General features: G+C 46.7%; 1 protein-coding gene across 3 annotated transcripts in view; it reads right to left on the reverse strand.

Annotated features, from left to right (window-relative positions):
- Positions 1-24,647, reverse strand: part of YLPM1 (YLP motif containing 1) — an 865,271-nt gene that overhangs the window by 186,143 nt on the left and 654,481 nt on the right. For all 3 annotated transcript variants that reach the window (XM_069208481.1, XM_069208482.1, XM_069208480.1), the window contains one exon: positions 13,232-13,315. In XM_069208481.1, the coding sequence (XP_069064582.1) occupies positions 13,232-13,315 (84 nt within the window). The remainder of the gene's footprint in view (positions 1-13,231; positions 13,316-24,647) is intronic.

Here is a 24,647-nt window from a genome sequence, read left to right on the forward strand (position 1 = left end):
ATGTGTATGTACAACAAATGCTTAACACTACTCCTTGGATAAGCCTACTGCTCGACCACACTACCACAAAATAGAGCATTAGTATTATCTCTTTTTACCACTATTTTACCTCTAAGGGGAACCCTTGGACTCTGTGCATGCTATTCCTTACTTTGAAATAGCACATACAGAGCCAACTTCCTACACTGCTCCAGCGACGCTTTCCCCAGGGACCAGCGACCTCAGAATCCTCAGAGGACTGCCCTGCTCTAGAAGGACCAAGAACTCCTGAGGACAGCGGCGCTGTTCACCCAAGACTGCAACTTTGTTTCCAAAGAAGCAACTTCAAGACAACTGTGCAAGGTAGCCCCCCGTTGGGGGTTCAAGGCAACCCCAAAGTTACCACACCAGCAGCTCAAGGCCGGTCAGGTGCAGAGGACAAAGTGGTGCCCAAAACACATAGGCTTCAATGGAAATGGGGTGCCCCAGTTCTAGTCTGCCAGCAGGTAAGTACCCGCGACTTCGGAGGGCAGACCAGGGTTTTTTTTTAGGGGGGGGGGGGGGGGGGGGTGGACAAGTCAGCACAAAAAGTACACCCTCAGTGGCACAGGGGCAGAGTGCAAACAGGTGTCAGGTTCGCAATAGGATTCAATGGGAGACCCAGGGGTCTCTTCAGCGATGCAGGCAGGCAAGGGGGGGGGGGGGGGGGGGGGGCTCCTCAGGGTAGCCACCACCTGGGCTAGGAAGAGGGCCGCCTGGGGGTCGCTCCTGCACTGGAGTTCGGATCCTTTAGGTCTTGGGGACTGCGGGTGCAGTGCGTTTCCCAGGCATCGGGTTCTTTGAAGCAGGCAGTCGCGGTCAGGGGGAGCCTCTGGATTCCCTCTGCAGGCGTCGTTGTGGGGCCTCAGGGGGGTCAACTCTGGCTACTCACAGTCTCGCAGTCGCCGGGGAGTCCTCCCTGTAGTGTTAGTTTTCTGCAGGTCGAGCCGGGGGGCGTCGGGTGCAGAGGGGAAAGTCTCACGCTTCTGGCAGGAAACGTGTGGTCTTTAAAAGTCGCTTCTTTGTTGCAAAGTTGCAGTCTTTGTGAAACAGGGCCGCTGTCCTCAGGAGTTTCTTGGTCCTTTTAGATGCAGGGTAGTCCTCTGAGGCTTCAGAGGTCGCTGAACCCTGGGGGACGCGTCGCTGTTGCAGTTTTCTTGAAGTGGGGAGACAGGCCGGTAGGGCTGGGGCCAAAGCAGTTGATGACTGTCTTCTCTGCAGGGCTTCAGGTCAGCAGTCGTCCTTCGTCTTCAGGTTGCAGGAATCTCTCTTCCTAGGTTCTGGGGGCCCCTAAATACTCAATTTAGGGGTGTGTTTAGGTCTGGGAGGTTAGTAGCCAATGGCTACTAGCCCTGAGGGTGGCTACACCCTCTTTGTGCCTCCTCCCGGTGGGGAGGGGGGAACATCCCTAATCCTATTGGGGGAATCCTCCATCTGCAAGATGGAGGATTTCTAAAAGTCAGAGTCACCTCAGCTCAGGACACCTTAGGGGTTTTCCTGACTGGCCAATGAGGACTCCTTGTTTACCTCATTATCTCCTCCAGCCTTGCCGCCAAAAGTGGGGGCAGTGGCCAGAGGGGCGGGCATCTCCACTAGCTGGGATGCCCTGTGGCGCGGTAACAAAGGGGGTGAGCCTTTGAGGCTCACCGCCAGGTGTTACAGCTCCTGCAGGGGGAGGTGTGAAGCACCTCCACCCAGTACAGGCTTTGTTACTGGTCACAGTGACAAAGGCACTCTCCCCATGTGGCCAGCAACATGTCTTGTGTGTGGCCGGCTGGCAAAAACTAGTCAGCCCACACTGGAAGTCGGGTATGTTTTCAGGGGGCATCTCTATTATGCCCGCTGGGTGTATTTCACAATAAAATGTACGCTGGCATCAGTGTGCATTTATTGTGCTGAGAAGTTTGATACCCAACTTCCCAGTTTTCAGTGTAGCCATTATGGTGCTGTGGAGTTAGTGTACGAGAGACTCCCAGACCATATACTCTTATGGCTACCCTGCACTTACAATGTCTAAGGTTTAGCCTAGACACTGTAGGGGCATAGTGCTCATGCACCTATGCCCTCACCTATGGTATAGTGCACCCTGCCTTAGGGCTGTAAGGCCTGCTAGAGGGGTGACTTATCTCTGCCATGGGCAGTGTGAGGTTGGCATGGCAACCTGAGGGGAGTGCCATGTCAACTTAGTCATTTTCTCCCCACCAGCACACACAAGCTGGCAAGCAGTGTGTCTGTGCTGAGTGAGGGGTCCCCAGGGTGGCATAAGACATGCTGCAGCCCTTAAAGATCTTCCCTGGCATCAGGGCCCTTGGTACCAGGGGTACCAGTTACAAGGGACTTACCTGGATGCCAGGGTTTGCCAATTGTGGAAACAAAGGTACAGTTTTAGGGAAAGAACACTGGTGCTGGGGCCTGTTAGCAGGCCTCAGCACACTTTCAAATCATAACTTGGCATCAGCAAAGGCAAAAAGTCAGGGGGTAACCATGCCAAGGAGGCATTTCCTTACAGTTATTGACATTCACAGCCAGTCAGAGATTGAAATACCGAATTCTGAATAGTTGGCTGTTGGCATATGATCTAAAAGGACTATCAGACAAGATTAATAGTATTCAATGCTGGCATTTACCCTGCTGCTGCTTCAGAAAGGTCACAAAAAATAAGACGTCACATTTTTACGGTCCTTTTAGAAGTGCAGTTGCTCTACACCCGCAACGGCAGGTCTGACAACACAACACGGGCTGAGAGAAAAAGTAATTTACTTCCTAGTTTCCAATCATGGATATTTTCTTTCAGCTCAAACAGCATCATCTCTACCCATGTTACAGATCCTGAACACAAATTGTAAAATGCACACTTTAAAATAAATGTTTTTATTAAGAATCTATGCCTATATAAGAGGCAACACTTTCTTTTTTAACCCCAAACTTAATTAGCAAAGCAGTAAAAGGGCAGACAATGGAAAGCCGATGCTTTAAGAATTTCAGAAGTAGCATCATCTAGTCATGCTTTGCAGGATCATGTCTTTTTGTCTATTGTCCTATTTTCTAACAGAGGCAAGGAGGATTTTTATAAATTTTAAAGAAAAACCCACAATGACAATTAGTACCACAACAAAGGTGAGGCATGATTTAGAAATGATGTGCTGTACCTTTCTGCCAAGCTTTTTTTGTCTGTACTAAGTTTCTCTTTCAGCTGGCCTTGGCACTTTGCAAATTTACTGTCTGTGCTCCAGTTTTGTGTTGTTCATCAGTAGACTATAGCAGTAAGTGAACACCAATGCCATGCTACATGAAGACTGTACATATTCCTTCCAGGTCTTTTTACTGTAGGTCCCTTATTTATCCTCACATATGGAACATGAATAGTAGGTGTTGAGCGCCCCTGGTTTACACTCCATAATAATGAATGGGAATTGGTGGTCTCTCATGCAGGCAGACTTTCCTAAATAGTAAATGTGGCAAGTCTGCACAGTCCAGTTATCACGGCCCACTTTGCCTAAGCATTCAACCCCCTTTCTATTTTTACTGGTGGGGAGAAAAAGACAAAGTCGACCTGGTACCCCTCTCAGGTTGCCATGGCCACAAACCACTGCCTGTGGCATAGAAAAGTCACCCCTCTTGCAGGCCGTACAGCCCCAGGACAGGGTGCACAATACCACAGGTGAGGACATAGCTGCATAAGCAATATGCTCCCACAGTGTCTAAGTCCATTCTTAGACATTGCAAGTGCAGTGTAGTCATATTGAGTATATGGTCTGGGAGTTGGTCAAAACAAACTCCACAGTTCCATAATGGCTACACTGACTACTGGGAAGTTTGGTATCAAATGGCTCAGCACAATAAACCCACACTGATGCCAGAGTGGGATTTATTGAAAAATTCACACAAAGGGCATCTTAGAGACGACCCCTGTATGTTAGCCCTACTGCTAGTGTAGGACTGAGCGGTCTGTGCCTGCCTGCCACTTTCAGACGAGTTTGTGACCACATAGGGTGAGTGCCTTTGTGCACTCTGTGGACAGAAACAAAGCCTGTCCTGGGTGGAGGTGCTTCACACCTCCCCCTGCAGAAACTGGAACACCTGGCTGTGAGCCTCAAAGGCTCAGCCCTCGTGTTACAGTGCCCCAAGGCACTCCAGCTAGTGAAGATGCCCACCCCAGACAACCCCCCACTTTTTAACAGCAAATCCAGAGGGATAATGAGAAAAACAAGGAGGAGTGTCACCTCTAGCCAGGTCCACCCCTAAGGTGACCATAGCTGAAGTGACCCCCTCCTTGAGAAATCCTCCATCTTGCTTTGGAGGATTAGGACCAATAGGATAGGGATGTGTGCCCCCCCCCCTCCCCAGAGGGAGTGGGCACAAGGAAGGTGTAGCCACCCTGAGGGACAGTAGCCATTGGCTACTGCCCCCTGACCATAACACACCCCTAAATTTAGTAATTAGGGGCGACCCTGAACCCAGATCATCAGATTCTTGACGACCTTAAGAATGAAGGATTGCTGAGAAGAATACCCCTCAGAGAAGAAGAGACAACTGACTAGGCACTGGCCCTAGCAGCCCTTCTCCTACTTCAAAAAAATGCAAACGATGAAGCAACGCATACTGCAGGATCAGCAAATCCTTAAAAGCCTCCAGGGGACTGCCTGCATCACCGAGGACCAAAAAACTCCTGTGGACAGCGGCTCTGTCCAACAAGAAAAGAAACCATCTTTAAACGACCCTGACAATGACGCCGGCAGAGGGAATCCCGAGGTTCCCCTTCCACCACCGCCGTGCCACCGTGACTGCCCGGGACGAAGATATCCGATGCCTTGAGGAGCACTGCACGCACAACCCCCAGGCACAAGAGAAACCGACCACCAGTGCAACAATGACCAGCAGGCGGCCCTCACTATTGCCCAATCAGTTGCTTGCCCAGGAAACCTTCCTGCACCCTGCCTGCAGCGCACAAGCAACCCCTGTGTCCCTCCGTAGAGTTCTATTGAGAACCCAACGCCCTGTTACGCACTTGCCACGGCCGCCCCTGTGCCGGTGAGGGTGTGTTTTCCATAGGCACCCATGTTATTTTGGCTCCTGTTTGACCTCTGCACCCAACTGGCCCGTGTTGCTCGTGCTGGGTGTTTGGGGTTATCTTGAACCCCCAACGGTGGGCTACCTGTGCCGCGGACACAGAACCCGTAAGTTTGTTACTTAGCTCAAAAACTGAACTTTACTTACCTCCCTCTGGAACTGTTGAAAATTGCAGTGTCCACTTTTAAAATATCTTTTTGCCATTTTTAAGAAAAACTGTGTACATTGTTGATCCATTCAAAGTTTTGAGTATTACTATACAAAGTACCTTTCATTTAATGTACTTACTTGCTAAATGAATCTTGCAGTTCTAGAAATAAAGAAAGGATATTTTTCTATATAAAAACCTTTTAGACTGGAGTTAAGTCAGAGTGTGTGTTCTCACTTATTGCTTGTGTGTGTACAACAAATGCTTAACACTACCCTCTGATAAGCCTAACTGCTTAATCACACTACTATAAGTAGAGCATTAGTATTATCTATTATTGCCTCTGGCAATCCTCCTGGGGAAACCTTGGACTCTGTGCACATTATATCTAATTTTGATATAGTATATAAGAGCCAGCTTCCTACATTGGTGGAGCAGCAGTGGGGTCTTAGACTTAGCATTTGCTGGACTACTCAGCCAATACCTGATCACACGACTAAATTCCAAAATTGTCATAAAAATGTATTTTGGAATTTTGACTATTTTTCTAATTTTTTTAAAAGTCCTGCTAGGGCCTTGTGTACGTCTCTGTTAGCATTTTTTTTTTAAGTTCAGAAGTTTTGTAAAAGTTAGGATTTTAGTACTAGAAATAGTTTTTAGTTTCTAAAAAGTAATCCCAACTTTAGCATCATAATGAGCAGCACAGATGAGATGGTGGAACTCAACCTCATCCCTTACCTCCAGCTAGGGATGGCAGAGTTAAGGACTCTCTGTAAGCTGAAGAAAATTGTAACAGGTTCCAACCCTACACAGGTCAAGCTCCAGGAGCTCCTGCCGGAGTATCCAAGGGACCACCCTATTGAGGAGGATATAGTTAGGGATCAGGAGGAAGAACTCCCCCCTCCTACTCTAACTAGGAAGGACAAGGTTCCAAGACCCTGTCTTCACAAATAAGACTCTGAGGATCTGGTTCTCCCACAGGGGAGTCCAGTTCCTCTTTGAACATTGAGGACAGCCTCAATGAGGAGAACATCCTTTTAGGAAGGATGGCCAAAAGATTTGCTTTGGAGAAACAACTCCTAGCTATAGAACGGGAGAGAGCAGAAACAGGCTTAGCACCCATTCATGGTGGCAGCAACATAACTAGGGTCAGAGAGAATTCGGATATCATAAAAATACCCACAGGGATTGTCTCAAAATAGGAAGAGGGTGATATCACCAAATGGTTCACAACTTTTGAGAGGGCTTGTGCAACCAGAAAGTTAAACAGATCTCACTAGGGAGCTCTCCATTGGTAATTGTTCACTGGTAAGTGTAGGGTTAGACCCCTCACACTCTCTCGTAAGGATGCAGAATCCTATGACCTCATGAAGGCTACCCTGATTGAGGGTTTTGGTTTCTCAACTGAGTACAGAATTAGGTGGGGGGGGGGGGGGGGCTCACAAAGCCCCAAGCCAGTCCTGGGTTGATTTGGTGACTACTCAGTCAAAACACTAACTGGCAGTTGAGTGCATGACAATGATGGGCTGTACAATTTATTTATGAAAGAACATCTGTTAAGTATCTGCTTCAATGACAACTTACATCAGCATCTGGTAGACCTAGGTTCAATTTCTCCACAAGAAATGTGAAAGAAGGGAGACCACTGGGTCAAGACAAGGGTGACCAAGACTTCCACAGAGGGTGACCAAAAGAAAACGGTCACAAAGCCTCCCCATGGGAAGGGTGATGAGACATCCAAGGACAAAAGTAAAGAGTCTTCTCAAGGGCCCAAAACACCTGCTCGGGAGGGTGGGCCCGAACCTCTTCACAGGCCACAAATGTGTAAAAGGGAAAAAAAGTTGACCCAAGAAATCCTGGTGTCACAATTGTAGACAGCATGGACACCAAACTGGAGACAAGGCCTGTCCCAAGAAAAGTCCCACTAGCACTACTCCAGTTAGTACTGGAATAACCAGTCTCCAGGTGGGATCAATGGTGTCCCCAGAGCAAATCAGGGTTCACACTGAGGCTACTTTACTCTCAGAGGGTGGGGTGGATATAGCCACACTAGCTGCCTGGCCGCCTAACATGCAAAAATACAGGCAGCATCTCTTAATAAATGGGACAAAAGTAGAATCCCTAAGGGATACAGGTGCCAGTGTCACCATGGTGACAGAAAACTGTTTTTCCCCAGGACCGTATTTGGCTGGACAAACATATCCAGTTACCAATGCTGATAATGTAACTAAAGCCCATCCCACGGCAATGATGACTTTAGAATGGGGAGGGGTTTCTGGCCTGAAACAGGTCGTGGGCTCTTCTGCAATCCCAGCAGAATGTTTGCTAGGAAATTATTTGGAGTCCTCAGCATGGACTGAGGTAGAACTCAAAGCCCATACAGCCATGCTGGGTACCGCTGAACTGGTGTGTGTAAAAACAAGGGCACAGAGCAGAGCACAGGGTGAAAAAGAAGTATTGGAGCCCAGAATAATGGCCCAACCTTTCAAGAGAAAAGGTAAGAGGACTGGGGGACCGGCCTTTGCACAGCAAAAGAAACAGGACCTCTTCTCAGGAAGATATTCTATCCCCTGAGGGAACTGAGTCCATTGAGCAGGAACCTTACCAAGTGGAGCTCTTGGGCCTAGGGGGACCCACAATGGAACAGCTGTGCCAGGGACAGAAAACGTGTCGCCCTCTTGAAGGCCTGAGACAGCAAGCTGCTGGAGAGAAGAAGGGAGATGCCAGTAGCTCCCACCGGATGTATTGGGAGGATGGGCTCCTTTACACTGAGGCAAGAGATCCCAAACCTGGTGCCACTAGGAGAGTGGTAGTACCTCAAGAGTTTAGAGAGTTCATCCTCACTTTAGCCGATGCCATTTCCCCTAGCTGGGCATTTGGGACAAACCAAGACATGGGACAGATTAGTGAACCATTTCTAGTGGCCCAACATGTCCCAGAAAGTGAGGTAGTTTTGCAGCTCCTGCGTCACCTGTCAAGCCAGTGGTAAAACAGGTGGCCATCCAAAGGAACCCCTTATTCCACTTCCAGTAGTGGGGGTCCCCTTTGAAATGGTTGGTGTGGACATTGTGGGACCACTGGTTCCTCCCAAAGCCACAGGGAACCAATACATACTGGTAGTAGTGGATCATGCTACCAGATGTCCTGAAGCAATTCCCCTTAGGTCTACAACTGCCCAGGCAGTATCCAAAGCCCTAATAGGTATATTTACCAGAGTGGGGTTACCTAAGAAGGTGGTTTCTGACAGAGGTACCAGCTTCATGTCAGCTTACCTCAAACACATGTGGAATGAGTGTGGGGTGACTTGAGTTCACCACACCTTATCATCCACAAACCAATGGCCTCGTTGAAATTGGTAACAAGACATTAAAGGGCATGTTCATGGGGGCTCCCTAAAAAATTCAAAAGGAGATGGGATGTCCTCTTGCATTGCTTGCTTCTCACCTACAGAGAGGTGCCACATAAGGGAGTAGGATTTTCCCCCTTTCAGCTTTTGTTTGGCCATCCTGTAAGGGGACCACTGGCACTTGTTAGAGAAGGTTGGGAGAGACCTCTTCATGAGCCTAAACAAGATGTGGTGGACTATGTGCTTGGCCTCCGCTCAAGGATGGGTGAGTACATGGAAAAGGCATTCAAAACCTTGAGACCAGCCAACACCAGCAAAAGTTGTGGTATAGTATGACCAAATGCTGCAATGGTTGAATTTCAGCCAGGGCAGAAAGTCTGGGTTCTAGAGCCTGTGGCTCCCAAGGCACTTCGGGACAGATGGAGTGGCCCTTACCCAGTTCTTAAGAAAAATTGTCAGGTCACTTCCTTAATGGATCTGGGCACTAGCAGGACACCCAAAAGGGTGATCCATGTTAACTGCCTTAAACTCTACAATGAGAGGACAGACATAACCATGTTGAAGGTTACAGATGAGGACCAGGAAGTAGAGAGTGAACCTCTCCCTGACCTCCCCTCAACTGACCCTAAGGATGGGACAGTAGATGGAGTTGTCTACTCAGACACCCTCCCTGCCCAACAGCAAGCTGACTGCAGGAAAACCCTTTAATCCCTGGTCAGACACACCTGTGTACCCATGATGTGGACACAGGAGACAGCTTGCCTGTCAAAAACAAAATATACAGTCTGACAAGTCAAAGCGAGCATCAAAGTGGAAGTCCACAAGATGCTGGGGTTAGAGGTAATAGAGCCCTCTGACAGTCCCTGGGCTAGCTCATTGGTCTTAGTCCCCAAAGCTCATATCAAAGATGGAAAGAGAGAAATTAGGTATTGTGTGGACTACACAGGACTCAATTCAGGTCACCAAAACAGATGCTCACCCCATACCTAGAACAGATGAACTTATTGACAAGTTAGGTGGAGCCAAGTTACTGAGTACCTTTAAATTAACTGCAGAGAACTGGCAAATTAGGACAGCACCTGGAGCAAAAGAGAAAACAGCATTCTCAACACCTGATGGGCATTATCAGTTCACTGTTATGCCCTTTGGCTTAAAGAATGCCACCTTCCAAAGGTTGGAGAAAAAAGTCCTTACTGGTTTGGAGTCCTTTAGTGCAGCATATCTTGATGATATTGCGGTCTTTTAGTTCCAGCTGGCAGTATCACATGTTCCATCTGGGGAAGGTTTTGCAGGCACTGCAAGCAACAGGCCTCTCTATCAAAGCATCTAAATGCCAGATAGGGCAGGGCACAGTTGTTTACTTGGGACACCTTGTAGGTGGAGGCCAAGTGCAACCTTTACAACCCATGATCCAGACTATTCTGGACTGGGAAGCTCCAAAAACCCAGACTCAAGCCAGGGCATTCCTTGGCTTGACTGGGTACTACAGGAGGTTTGTGAATGGATATGGATCCATTGACACTCCCGTCACATAACTGGCCTCTAAGAAAATACCCAAGAAGGTAAACTGGACCCTAGACTGTCAAAAGGCCTTTGACACCCTAAAAGAAGCTACATGCTCAGCACCAGTTTTAAAAGCTCCAGATTATTCTAAGCAATTCATTGTGCAGACAGATGCCTATGAACATGGGATAGGAGGAGTCCGGTCCCAAACCAATGATGGCATTGACCAGCCTGTTGCTTTCATTAGCAGGAGGTTACTCCCCAGGAAGCAGCGTTGTAGTGCCATTGAGAGGGGGGGCCTTTGCTGTGGTTTGGACACTGAAGAAGTTGAGACCATACCTGTTTGGTACTCACTTTATAGTTCAAACTGACCACAGACCTCTCAGATGGCTGATGCAAATGAAAGGAGAGAACCCTAAACTGTTGAGGTGGTCCATATCCCTACAGGGAATGGACTTTGGAGTGGAACGCAACCCTTGGACTGCCCATGCCAATGCAGATGGCCTTTTCAGGGTCTTCCACTTAGAAAATGAAGACTCTCTTGGGAAAGGGTAGTCTCACTGCAGGAAAAAGCCTCTGTTGGCATGGTTACCCTGCCAATTTTTGCCTAGTGTTGATGTCAACTTTTAAAGTGTGTGTGCTGGGACCCTGCTAACCAGGACCCTGCACAATTGGCACAGTACTGGCACACAGTTAAGACCCCTCACACAGCACATGCACACTGCCTCACAGCTTGTGTGTGCTGGTGGGGAGAAAAAGGCTAAGTCAACATGGCACCCCTCTCAGGGTGCCATACCCACAAACCACTGCCTGTGGCATAAGTAGGTCACCCATCTAGCAGGGCTTTCAGCCCTAAGGAAGGGTGCACTATACCACAGGCGAGGACATAGTTGCATGACCACAATGCCCCTACAGTGTCTAAGCTAAATCTTAGACATTGTAAGTGCAGGGTAGCCATAAAGAGTATATGGTCTGGGAGTTTGTCAAACGCAAACGCCACAGCTCCATAATGGCTACAATGAATACTGGGAAGTTTGGTATCAAACTTCTCATAATAATAAACCCACATTGATGCCAGTGCCGGATTTAATAAAATATGCACACAGAGGGCTTCTTAGAGACGCGCCCTGTATTTTACCCAATCCTTCAGTGCAGGACTGACTGGTATGTGCCAGCCTTCCACAGACGAATTTCTGACCCCATGGGGTGAAAGCCTTTGTGCGCTCTCAGGCCGGAAATAAAGCCTGCACTGGGCGGAAGTGCTTCACACCGCCCCCCTGCAGGAACTGTAACATCTAGCAGTGAGCCTCAAAGGCTCAGGCTTCGTGTTACAATGCCCCAGGGTACTACAGCTAGTGGAGATGCCCGTCCCACCAGACACAGCCCCCACTTTTGGCGGCAAGTCCTGAGCAGATAATGAGAAAAACAAGGAGGAGTCACCCTCTCGCCAGGGCAGCCCCAAAGGTGTCCTGAGCCGAGTTGACCCCTGCCTTAGAAAATCCTCCATCTTGCTTTGGAAGATTTTCCCAATCGGATTAGCGATGTGCCCCCCTCCCCACAGGGAGGAGGCACAAAGAGGGAGTAGCCACCCTCCACGACCTCCCTGCACCCCCACAGCGACGCCTGCAGAAAGGATCCAGAGGCTCCCCCTGACCGCGACTGCCTGGTAACAAAGGAACCAGATACCTGGACCAAGCACTGCACCCGCTACCCCCATGACCGAGAGGAACCACCTATCAGTGCAGGAGTGACCAGCAAGTGGCCCCGATCCTAGGCCAGTCGGTGGCTGGCCTCAGAAGCCCCCCTGTGCCCTGCCTGCATCGCCAGAGTGACCCCCGGGTCCCTCCATTGTTTTCTTTGGCAAACCTGATACCTACTTTGCACACTGCACCCGGCCGCCCCTGTGCCGCTGAGGGTGTGTTTTGTGAGAGATGAAAGAGGTGGCAAAGATTATTTTCACTTCTTGGCTTTAGAATCTTGCGAAGAAGTGGTCCTGTTTGATTTTTGTAAGGGGCTTCTTATGAAATCTCCCATACTGTTCTTATGAGATGTAGGCTGAAGTGTCTGCTAAAATAAAGCCTTTTCTGGCACTTAAAAACATTTTTTTTTTTTTACCTTGCACATGTTCAGGAATATTTCAGTCACCTAATCCAGAGGTCCACATGACCCAAGAAAAGACTAAATTTGAAGATTTGAGGTGAAACGGGAGGACTTATCAGACAGAAGTGAGAGCAAAGCTATGGAACTCCCTTATCACACCATGTACAGTGAAATCTGTGGTATGATGGCCTCTGAAGGAGGTGAGACTGAAAGAACTCAGCTCACTGGCTGGAGTTAAGGCCTTTTGAAATAAAGTGAGGACGTTAATAAAGTACCACACCACTAGTGTGACACCTTTCAAACATGTTAGGCCTTGTACTGTTGTAAAGTTGCAGTGGGCGTTCTACTTCAACAAAAGGGAATGATTGGCGTATGTGAATCTGTGAAATATCCAATGCTGGAGAAGCATACTTTTAATTTAAGGAATTAGGATTGGCTTGACTGTGTGAGGAATCAGCCACAGGCTCCATCATGTCTGCAGTCTCTTCCCCTAAAGTTTAATAATTCGGTTTCCTACATGACACACACTTAACAGGGGAACCAATCCAAACACACCACTGATGGGACAAAATCAAAAGTGAAATCAGAGACTGCACTTCAAGGGAATCCTCAAAAGCAAGGTCATAAAAGATCCTACCGACTGTTACTGCTTCACGACAAAATTCAATTAAGGAATGCATTAATAAATAAATGGCTCTTAATGCCTCAGAGAACAACTCCTAGCTTAAACATTGCCTGTACTGATCAAGTTCCTAGGATCGTCATATCTCATGCTTTTGAAGTACATTGCCAGCAGCTTCAGCATCTGAAGTAAGATGTAAACATTAGCATAACTGAACACTGAAGCAGATCTACATATACAATTTTACTGTCTTAATTTAGTATCCACTTTTCAAACAGTATACCATTCACTTAGCATTTTCAAAACAAACATTAAACGGAAAAAAATCTAACATACAACATTTAGATATGAGTATGTGACAACTGGATGGGTCATATGAGAACATAATATGCTCACAGAAAATATGACAAAAGTGAATACTTACCTTATTTATCTCTTTTAGTTTGCGACCATGCAGGTTTCTCTTAGCACATGTCTGGTTATCAGCAGTTGTCTCAGCCAAATACACCTGTTAACAGTTTGCCACAAGGTCATTCTAAATTATTAGCAACCATAAGCATGCAAAAGAACAACCTCCACGGAATATTTCAACACAAAAGTTTATCTAAAAGCATACTGTTTGAAGCAGTAAATCAACGGCCTAGGTAAAGCCATGCTGCCTCAATGTAAGCCCTTTGTTTATCTTGTCAATATAGAACTTTGAGATTCTTTTTATGAGCAGAAAGCAGAAGAAAAAGTTACTTAGGTCTAACACCAGGTCACAATGGTTAATTTAATCAAATTCACGAACAGAATATTTCCGCAAATGTGCAGGACAAAATAGGAAAACAATACTTTTTTAGTAACAATCTTTCTAGTGGATACTCTACATAGATTCTTTACCCCAGCCACCAGACTGGATCTAGAAACTTTCAAAGCTCTCCTGCTCCAGTAAGGGGTGTCTGACTATATATTATATATATATATATTATATATATAATATATATGGAAAGTGTCACTTACCCAGTGTACATCTGTTCGTGGCATGAGACGCTGCAGATTCACATGCTGTGCATATCCCGCCATCTAGTGTTGGGCTTGGAGTGTTACAAGTTGTTTTTCTTCGAAGAAGTCTTTTCGAGTCACGAGATCGAGGGACTCCTCCCATTTCGGTTCCATTGCGCATGGGCGTCGACTCCATCTTAGATTGTTTTCCCCGCAGAGGGTGAGGTAGGAGTAGTGTATATAGTAATAGTGCCCATGCAATGGAGTATGTATGTACATAATGTGACTAAAAGTGATATATTTACAAATTTACAAATGTACAAGTTTTATTTTTTCCAACTTATAATGGCTACAGGCTCCCGGGGAGGTGGGAGGGTGCATGTGAATCTGCAGCGTCTCATGCCACGAACAGATGTACACTGGGTAAGTGACATTTTCCGTTCAATGGCATGTGTAGCTGCAGATACACATGCTGTGCATAGACTAGTAAGCAGTTATCTCCCCAAAAGTGGTGGTTTAGCCTGTAGGAGTTGAAGATGTTTGAATGAAAATGTCACTTACCCAGTGTACATCTGTTCGTGGCATCAGTCGCAGTAGATTCGCATGTTTTGCAATAGCTCGCCATCTGGTGTTGGGCCGGAGTGTTACAAGTTGTTTTTCTTCGAAGAAGTCTTTCGAGTCACGGGACCGAGTGACTCCTCCTTTTGCTCCATTGCGCATGGGCGTCGACTCCATCTTCGATTGTTTTTCCCCGCAGAGGGTGAGGTAGGAGTTGAATTGTAGTAATAGTGCCCATGCAATGGAGTGACTAAGTATGCACCTATTTAAGGTTGAGATGATACATATATAAATAGTTGAAGGTAACTTCCAAACTGCTACAGGCTCCCGGGGAGGCGGGTGGGCACATGCGAATCTACTGCGACTGATGCTACGAACAGATGTACACTGGGTAAGTGACATTTTCAGTTCGATGGCATCTGTCGCTGTAGATACGCATGTTTTGCATAGACTAGTAAGCAGTTATCTCCCCAAAAGCGGTGGATCAGCCTGTAGGAGTGGAAGTAGTCTGAAATAATGTTCTTAATACGGCTTGACCTACTGTGGCTTGTTGTGCGGATAACACGTCTACACAGTAGTGCTTGGTGAATGTGTGAGGCGTAGACCATGTGGCTGCCTTACATATTTCTTGCATTGGGATGTTTCCTAGAAAGGCCATGGTAGCACCTTTCTTTCTGGTTGAATGTGCCCTTGGTGTAATGGGCAGCTGTCGTTTAGCTTTAAGGTAGCAGATTTGGATGCATTTGACTATCCATCTGGCTATACCTTGTTTTGATATTGGGTTTCCTGCATGAGGTTTTTGAAATGCAATAAATAGTTGTTTAGTATTTCTGATGTTTTTTGTTCTGTCAATGTAATACATTAATGCTCTTTTGACATCTAATGTATGTAGTGCCCTTTCAGCTACGGTATCTGGCTGTGGAAAGAACACTGGAAGTTCCACTGTTTGATTTAGATGGAACGGTGAAATAACCTTTGGCAAAAATTTAGGATTGGTCCTTAGGACGACCTTATTCTTGTGTAGTTGTATAAAAGGTTCTTGTATTGTAAACGCCTGAATCTCGCTTACTCTTCTTAGGGAAGTAATGGCGATGAGAAATGCCACCTTCCAGGTTAGGAACTGTATTTCGCAGGAGTGCATGGGTTCAAAAGGTGGACCCATAAGTCTAGTTAGGACAACATTTAGGTTCCATGAAGGAACAGGTGGTGTTCCTGGTGGTATAATTCTCCTAAGGCCCTCCCATGAATGCTTTAATGACTGGTATCTTATATAGGGAAGTTGAATAGGTAGTCTGCAGGTATGCAGATATTGCTGCAAGGTGTATTTTAATGGAAGAGAAAGCCAGGTTAGATTTTTGTAAGTGAAGCAAGTAACCCACTACATGTTCTGGAGTTGTGTGTAATGGTTGTATTTGATTAATATGGCAGTAGCAAACAAACCTCTTCCATTTACTTGCATAGCAGTGCCTGGTGGATGGCCTTCTGGCTTGTTTTATGACTTCCATACATTCTTGAGTAAGTTGTAAGTGCCCGAATTCTAGGATTTCAGGAGCCAGATTGCTAGATTCAGCGATGCTGGATCTGGGTGTCTGATCTTTTGGTTGTGCTGTGTCAACAGATCTGGCCTGTTGGGCAATTTGATGCAGGGTACTACTGATAGGTCTAGCAGCGTTGTGTACCAGGGTTGCCTTGCCCAAGTTGGTGCTATCAATATGAGTTTGAGTTTGTTTTGACTGAGTTTGTTTACCAGGTAAGGAAGGAGAGGGAGAGGAGGAAAAGCGTAAGCAAATATCCCTGACCAGTTCATCCATAGGGCATTGCCTTGGGACTGTTTGTGTGGGTATCTGGATGCGAAGTTTTGGCATTTTGCGTTCTCCTTTGTCGCAAACAAGTCTATCTGAGGTGTTCCCCAGAGTTTGAAATAAGTGTTCAGAATTTGGGGGTGAATTTCCCATTCGTGGACCTGTTGGTGATCTCGAGAGAGATTGTCTGCGAGTTGATTTTGGATCCCTGGTATAAATTGTGCTATTAGGCGAATTTGGTTGTGAATTGCCCAACGCCAAATCTTTTGTGCTAGCAGGCTTAACTGCGTGGAGTGCGTCCCCCCTTGCTTGTTTAGATAATACATTGTTGTCATGTTGTCTGTTTTGACGAGAATGTATTTGTGAACTATTATTGGTTGGAAAGCCTTTAGTGCTTGAAAAACTGCTAGAAGTTCTAGGTGATTTATATGCAGTTTTGTTTGATGTACGTTCCATTGTCCTTGTATGCTGTGTTGATCGAGGTGTGCTCCCCACCCTGTCATGGAAGCATCTGTTGTTATTACGTATTGTGGCACTGGGTCTTGGAAAGGCCGCCCTTTGTTTAAATTTATGTTGTTCCACCACAGAAGCGAGAGGTAAGTTTGGCGGTCTATTAACACCAATTCTAGAAGGTGACCCTGTGCTTGTGACCATTGTGATGCTAGGCACTGTTGTAAGGGCCTCATGTGCAGTCTTGCGTTTGGGACAATGGCTATGCATGAAGACATCATGCCTAGGAGTTGTAGTACCATCTTTGCTTGTATCCTTTGTGTTGGATACATGCGTTGTATGATGGTGTTGAAATTTTGAATTCTTTGTGGACTTGGAGTGGCTACTCCTTTTGATGTGTCTATTATGGCTCCCAGGTATTGTTGTACCTTGCGCTGCAGAATTTTGGATTTTGTGAAATTGACGGTGAACCCTAGTTTGAAGAGGGTTTGTATGATATGATTTGTGTGATTTGAGCACTGTATTAACGAATGGGCCTTGATTAGCCAGTCGTCTAGATATGGGAACACATGTATTTGCTGCCTTCTTATGTGTGCAGCGACTACCGCTAGACATTTGGTAAAGACTCTTGGTGCGGTTGTTAATCCGAAAGGCAGTACCTTGAATTGGTAATGTATTCCCTTGAATACAAACCTTAGGTATTTCCTGTGCGATGGGTGTATTGGTATATGGAAATAAGCATCCTTGAGGTCTAAAGTTGCCATGTAGTCGTGTAGTTTTAGCAATGGCAATACTTCTTGTAGTGTGACCATGTGAAAGTGGTCTGATTTTATGAAAGTGTTCACTACTCTGAGGTCTAGGATTGGTCTCAGCGTTTTGTCCTTCTTTGGTATCAGAAAGTACAGTGAGTAAACTCCTGTGTTTATTTGTGTGTTTGGCACTAATTCGATTGCATTCTTTTGCAATAGTGCCTGCACTTCTATCTCCAGGAGATTGGAATGGTGTGTTGTCAAATTTTGTGCTTTTGGTGGTATGTTTGGAGGGAATTGTAGAAATTCTATGCAATAACCATGTTGGATAATTGCTAGAACCCAAGTGTCTGTAGTGATTTCCTCCCATGCTTTGTAATAATGACTTATTCTTCCCCCCACTGGTGTTGTGTGGAGGGGGTGAGTGACATGTGAGTCACTGTTTAGTAGTAGGGGTTTTGGGGCTCTGAAATCTTCCTCTATTTCTAGGGAATTGCCCTCCTGTATATTGTCCCCGAAAACCTCCTCTATACTGTCCCTGGTAACTGGACGGTGTTGCTTGTGAGGTGCTGGCTTGTGTGCTCTGACCCCGAAACCCCCCTCGAAAGGGTGTTTTACGGAATTTGCTGTAATTCCCTCTGCTCTGCGGGGAGTAGAGTGCGCCCATGGCTTTGGCAGTGTCCGTATCTTTTTTGAGTTTCTCAATCGCTGTGTCCACTTCTGGACCGAACAGTTCTTTTTCATTAAAAGGCATATTGAGAACTGCTTGTTGAATCTCTGGTTTAAATCCAGACGTTCGGAGCCATGCATGCCTTCTGATAGTTACAGATGTAGTAATTGTTCGTGCAGCTGTATCTGCAGCGTCCATGGAGGAGCGGATCTGGTTGTTGGAAATGGTCTGTCCCTCCTCAACCACTTGTTTTGCCCTATTTTGTAAGTCCTTGGGCAGATGTTCAATGAGATGTTGCATCTCGTCCCAGTGGGCTCTGTCATAGCGCGCAAGTAGTGCCTGGGAGTTCGCGATGCGCCACTGGTTTGCAGCTTGTGCTGCGACTCTTACCAGCTGCATCGAACTTGCGGCTTTCTTTATCTGGGGGTGGTGCATCTCCAGATGTGTGAGAGTTGGCCCTTTTCCTAGCTGCTCCTACAACGACAGAGACTGGTGGCAGCTGTGTAGTGATGAAAACCGGGTCTGTAGGAGGTGCCTTATACTTTTTTTCCACCCTTGGTGTGATTGCCCTACTTTTGACCGGCTCCTTAAAGATTTCTTTTGCGTGCCGGAGCATACCAGGGAGCATAGGCAGGCTTTGGTATGAGCTGTGGGTGGGGGAGAGTGTGTTGAATAAAAAATCATCCTCGACCTGTTCTGAGTGGAGGCTTACGTTGTGAAATTGTGCTGCTCTAGCCACCACTTGAGAATACGCGGTGCTGTCCTCTGGTGGAGATGGCTTCATAGGGTATGCCTCCGGACTGTTATCTGACACTGGGGCGTCGTATAGGTCCCATGCGTCTTGATCTTGGTCACCCTGGCTTATGGTGGTGTGAGCTGGGGAGTGTGATGGAGTTCGTGCTGGTGAGACGTTAATCACGTGCGGAGGAGAGGGTGGTGGGGTAATTCTTTTCACCACTTTAGGTTGTTGTGACTGTTCAGTTTGGAACTCCAACCTTCTCTTTCTTCTAATGGGGGGAAGGGTGCTTATTTTTCCTGTCCCCTGCTGTATGAAAATACGCTTTTGCGTATGGTCCACATCAGTTGATTGTAGCTCTTCCTCAAACCTATGCTTTTGCACTTCGGAGGTTAGCGAGTGCTCTTCTGTATAAGAGCCTGAAGCTGGGTCGCTTGCAGTTTGTTTCGGCACCGAAACCCTGTCTGCGTGTTTTTTCGGCTCCGAGGTGACTTTTTTCTTTTTCGGGGCCGAAACCTCTCGGCGTCGATCTTCTTCGGTGCCGCTGTCTCGGCGTCGAGCCGTGTCCACACCGGCATCTCGGTGTCGAGGCTTGTCTCCAGGACTTTCTCGGTCCCGAGAAGGCTGCGTGCCGGTGTCTCGACCGGAGTCGGACGATCTCGGCACTGTTTGGGCCTTTTTCGGTGCCGACGGTCGGTCACCGAATTTATGGGTGGAGCCATGGCCTGATGGCAGTGGCGTCCCCTGGGCCTTGTAAATCTTCCTCTGTGTGGTTTTTGACGTCTTACTCACGGTTTGTGTATCGTCGAATCCTTCGGAGTCCGATTCTTGGATCGAGAAGGTACCTTCCTCTTCCTGCTCCTCGAACTCTCGGTGGGCTGTCGGCGCGGACGCCATCTGAAGTCTTCTGGCTTGACGGTCTCGGAGTGTCTTTCGGGACCGGAACGCACGACAGGCCTCGCAGGTGTCTTCACTGTGCTCAGGTGACAGGCACAGGTTACAGACCAAGTGTTGGTCTGTATAGGGGTATTTATTGTGGCATTTGGGGCAGAAACGGAACGGGGTCCGTTCCATCGGCGTTCTTCAGCACGCGGTCGGGCCGACCAGGCCCCGACGGGGGATCGAAAAACTACCCCGAAGGGCACCGGAGCTCTTCGATCTTCGATGCGGTGTTGAATCTAAGTACGCCGATCCCGAACGCAACAATACCGACGAAACTCTTCCGAAATTAGCTAATTTTCCGTTCCGAAACTCGGAGCGACAGGAACACGTCCGAACCCGATGGCGGAAAAAAAACAATCGAAGATGGAGTCAACGCCCATGCGCAATGGAGACAAAAGGAGGAGTCACTCGGTCCCATGACTCGAAAGACTTCTTCGAAGAAAAACAACTTGTAACACTCCGGCCCAACACCAGATGGCGAGCTATTGCAAAACATGCGTATCTACAGCGACAGATGCCATCGAACATAATGTTCTTAATACTGCTTGTCCTACAGTGGCTTGTTGTGTTGTTAACACATTCACGCAGTAATGTTTAGTGAATGTATGAGGCGTAGACCACGTGGCTGCCTTACATATTTTACCTTACGTAGTACCTTTCTTTCTAGTTGAGTGTGCCTTTGGTGTGATAGGCAGTTCTCTTTTTGCTTTGAGATACCAGGTTTGAATACATTTAATTATCCATCTGGCAATGCCTTGTTTGGATATTGGATTCCCTGTATGAGGTTTTTGGAAAGCAACGAACAGTTGTTTTGTTTTCCGCATTTGTTTTGTTCTTTCAATGTAGTACATTAATGCTCTTTTGATGTCTAATGTATGTAGTGCTCTTTAACCTACAGAATCTGGCTCTGGAAAGAACACTGGTAGTTCTACTGTTTGATTTAAGTGGAACGGTGATATGACTTTTGGTAAGAACTTAGGATTTGTTCGTAAAACTACTTTATGCTTGTGTATCTGAATAAAGGGTTCTTGTATGGTAAATGCTTGTATTTCACTTACTCTTCTTAGAGATGTGATGGCAATTAGAAATGCTACTTTCCATGTTAAATATTGTATCTCACACGAGTGCATGGGTTCAAACGGTGGACCCATGAGCTGTGTTAAGACAATGTTGAGGTTCCACGAAGGTACTGGTGGTATTCTTGGTGGGATAATTCTTTTCAGGCCCTCCATAAAAGTCTTTATGACTGGGATCCTAAATAGTGAAGTTGAGTGCGTAATTTGCAGATAAGCTGAAATTGCGGTGAGATGTATTTTAATGGATGAGAAAGCTAGCTTTGACTTTTGTAAGTGCAGTAGGTAGCTGACGATGTCTTTAGCAGATGCGTGTAATGGTTGAATTTGTTTATTATGGCAGTAATAAACAAATCTTTTCCACTTATTTGCATAGCAATGTCTTGTGGTTGGTTTTCTAGCTTGTTTTATAACCTCCATACATTCCTGTGTAAGATCTAGATGTCCGAATTCTAAGACTTCAGGAGCCAAATTGCTAGATTCAGCGATGCTGGATTTGGGTGTCTGATCTGTTGTTTGTGTGGAGTTAACAGATCTGGTCTGTTTGGTAGTTTGATATGAGGCCCTACTGAGAGGTCTAGTAGTGTTGTGTACCAAGGCTGTCTTGCCCAAGTTGGTGCTATTAGTATGAGTTTGAGTTTGTTTTGACTCAATTTGTTTACTAGATATGGAAGGAGTGGGAGAGGGAGAGGGAGAAAAGCGTATGCAAATATCCCTGACCAACTCATCCATAACGCATTGCCCTGAGACTGATCCTGTGGGTACCTGGATGCGAAGTTTTGTCATTTTGCGTTTTCTTTTGTTGCAAATAGGTCTATTTGTGGTGTTCCCCATCTTTGGAAGTAAGTGTTTAGTATTTGGGGTTGAATTTCCCATTCGTGGATCTGTTGGTGATCCCGAGAGAGATTGTCTGCTAGCTGGTTCTGAATTCCTGGAATGAACTGCGCTATTAGGCGAATGTGGTTGTGAATCGCCCAATGCCATATTTTCTGTGCCAGGAGACACAACTGTGTTGAGTGTGTTCCTCCCTGTTTGTTCAGATAATACATCGTTGTCATGTTGTCTGTTTTGACAAGAATGTGTTTGTGGATTATTATAGGTTGAAATGCTTTCAGCGCTAGAAATCCTGCCAGTAATTCTAAGTGATTTATGTGAAACTGTCTCTGTTGAGTGTCCCATTGTCCTTGGATGTTGTGTTGGTTAAGGTGTGCTCCCCACCCTATCATGGAGGCATCCGTTGTTATTACGTATTGAGGCACTGGGTCTTGAAAAGACCGCCCTTTGTTTAAATTTATAGTATTCCACCATTGAAGCGAGGTGTATGTTTGGCGGTCTATCAACACTAGATCTTGAAGTTGACCCTGTGCCTGTGACCATTGTGATGCTAGGCACTGTTGTAAGGGCCGCATGTGCAATCTTGCGTTTGGGACAATGGCTATGCATGAGGACATCATGCCTAGTAGTTTCATCACTATCTTGACTTGTATATTTTGTTTTGGGTGCATGGCCTGTATTACATTGTGAAATGCCTGTACCCATTGTGGACTTGGAGTGGCAATCCCTTTTGTTGTGTTGATTGTCGCTCCTAAGTATTGTTGTATTTGACACTGCTGAAGGTGTGACTTGTTGTAGTTGAGTGAGAAACCTAGTTTGTAAAGGGTTTCTATGACATACTTTGTGTGTTGTAAGCACCGTTCCTGCGTGTTGGTTTTTTATTAACCAATCGTCTAGGTACGGGAACACATGTATTTGCTGTCTTCTGATATGAGCAGCAACTACTGCCAGGCATTTTGTAAAAACCCTTGGCGCAGTTGTTATCCCGAATGGCAACACTTTGAATTGGTAATGTACCCCTTGGAATACAAACCTTAAGTACTTTCTGTGTGAAGGATGTATCGGTATAGGGAAGTACGCATCCTTTAGGTCTAGTGTTGTCATGTAGTCTTCTTGTTTGAGCAATGGGATTACGTCCTGCAGTGTCACCATGTGAAAGTGATCTGATTTGACGTAGATATTTAATGTTCTGAGATCTAATATAGGTCTTAGAGTTTTGTCTTTTTTGGGTATGAGAAAGTACAGGGAGTAAACTCCTCTTCCTCTCTGATGAATTGGCACAACTCTATTGCATCTTTTTGCAACAACGCTTGGACCTCTAGTTGTAGAAGATCCATGTGTTGTTTTGACATGTGTGTTTTCGGTGGGACATTTGGAGGGAATTCTAGAAATTCTATGCAATAGCCATGCTGGATAATGGCTAGGACCCACGTGTCTGTTGTTATTTCCTCCCAGTTTATGTAGAACTTGGTTAGTCTCCCCCTGTAGGAAGTTGGCTCTGTATGTGCTATTTCAAAGTAAGGAATAGCATGCACAGAGTCCAAGGGTTCCCCTTAGAGGTAAAATAGTGGTAAAAAGAGATAATACTAATGCTCTATTTTGTGGTAGTGTGGTCGAGCAGTAGGCTTATCCAAGGAGTAGTGTTAAGCATTTGTTGTACATACACATAGACAATAAATGAGGTACACACACTCAGAGACAAATCCAGCCAATAGGTTTTGTTATAGAAAAATATATTTTCTTAGTTTATTTTAAGAACCACAGGTTCAAATTTAACATGTAATATCTTGTTTGAAAGGTATTGCAGGTAAGTACATTAGGAACTTTGAATCATTTCAATTGCATGTATACTTTTCAAGTTATTCACAAATAGCTATTTCAAAAGTGGACACTGTGCAATTTTCACAGTTCCTGGGGGAGGTAAGTTTTTGTTAGTTTTACCAGGTAAGTAAGACACTTACAGGGTTCAGTTCTTGGTCCAAGGTAGCCCACCGTTGGGGGTTCAGAGCAACCCCAAAGTTACCACACCCGCAGCTCAGGGCCGGTCAGGTGCAGAGTTCAAAGTGGTGCCCAAAACGCATAGGCTTCAATGGAGAGAAGGGGGTGCCCCGGTTCCAGTCTGCCCGCAGGTAAGTACCCGCGTCTTCGGAGGGCAGACCAGGGGGGTTTTGTAGGGCACCGGGGGGGACACAAGCCCACACAGAAATTTCACCCTCAGCGGGGCGGGGGCGGCCGGGTGCAGTGTTAGAACAAGCGTCGGGTTCGCAATGGAAGTCAATGAGAGATCAAGGGATCTCTTCAGCGCTGCAGGCAGGCAAGGGGGGGCTTCCTCGGGGAAACCTCCACTTGGGCAAGGGAGAGGGACTCCTGGGGGTCACTTCTGCAGTGAAAGTCCGGTCCTTCAGGTCCTGGGGGCTGCGGGTGCAGGGTCTTTTCCAGGCGTCGGGACTTAGGTTTCAGAGAGTCGCGGTCAGGGGAAGCCTCGGGATTCCCTCTGCAGGCGGCGCTGTGGGGGCTCAGGGGGGACAGGTTTTGGTACTCACAGTCGTAGAGTAGTCCGGGGGTCCTCCCTGAGGTGTTGGTTCTCCACCAGCCGAGTCGGGGTCGCCGGGTGCAGTGTTGCAAGTCTCACGCTTCTTGCGGGGAGTTGCTGGGTTCTTTAAAGCTGCTTCTTGAAACAAAGTTGCAGTCTTTTTGGAGCAGGTCCGCTGTCCTCGGGAGTTTCTTGTCGTCGTCGAAGCAGGGCAGTCCTCAGAGGATTCAGAGGTCGCTGGTCCCTTTGGAAGGCGTCGCTGGAGCAGAGTTCTTTGGAAGGCAGGAGACAGGCCGGTGAGTTTCTGGAGCCAAGGCAGTTGTTGTCTTCTGGTCTTCCTCTGCAGGGGTTTTCAGCTAGGCAGTCCTTCTTCTTGTTGCAGGAATCTGATTTTCTAGGGTTCAGGGTAGCCCTTAAATACTAAATTTAAGGGCGTGTTTAGGTCTGGGGGGTTAGTAGCCAATGGCTACTAGCCCTGAGGGTGGGTACACCCTCTTTGTGCCTCCTCC

The sequence above is a fragment of the Pleurodeles waltl genome, chromosome 9, assembly GCF_031143425.1.
Source record: "Pleurodeles waltl isolate 20211129_DDA chromosome 9, aPleWal1.hap1.20221129, whole genome shotgun sequence".
NCBI lineage: Eukaryota > Metazoa > Chordata > Amphibia > Caudata > Salamandridae > Pleurodeles > Pleurodeles waltl.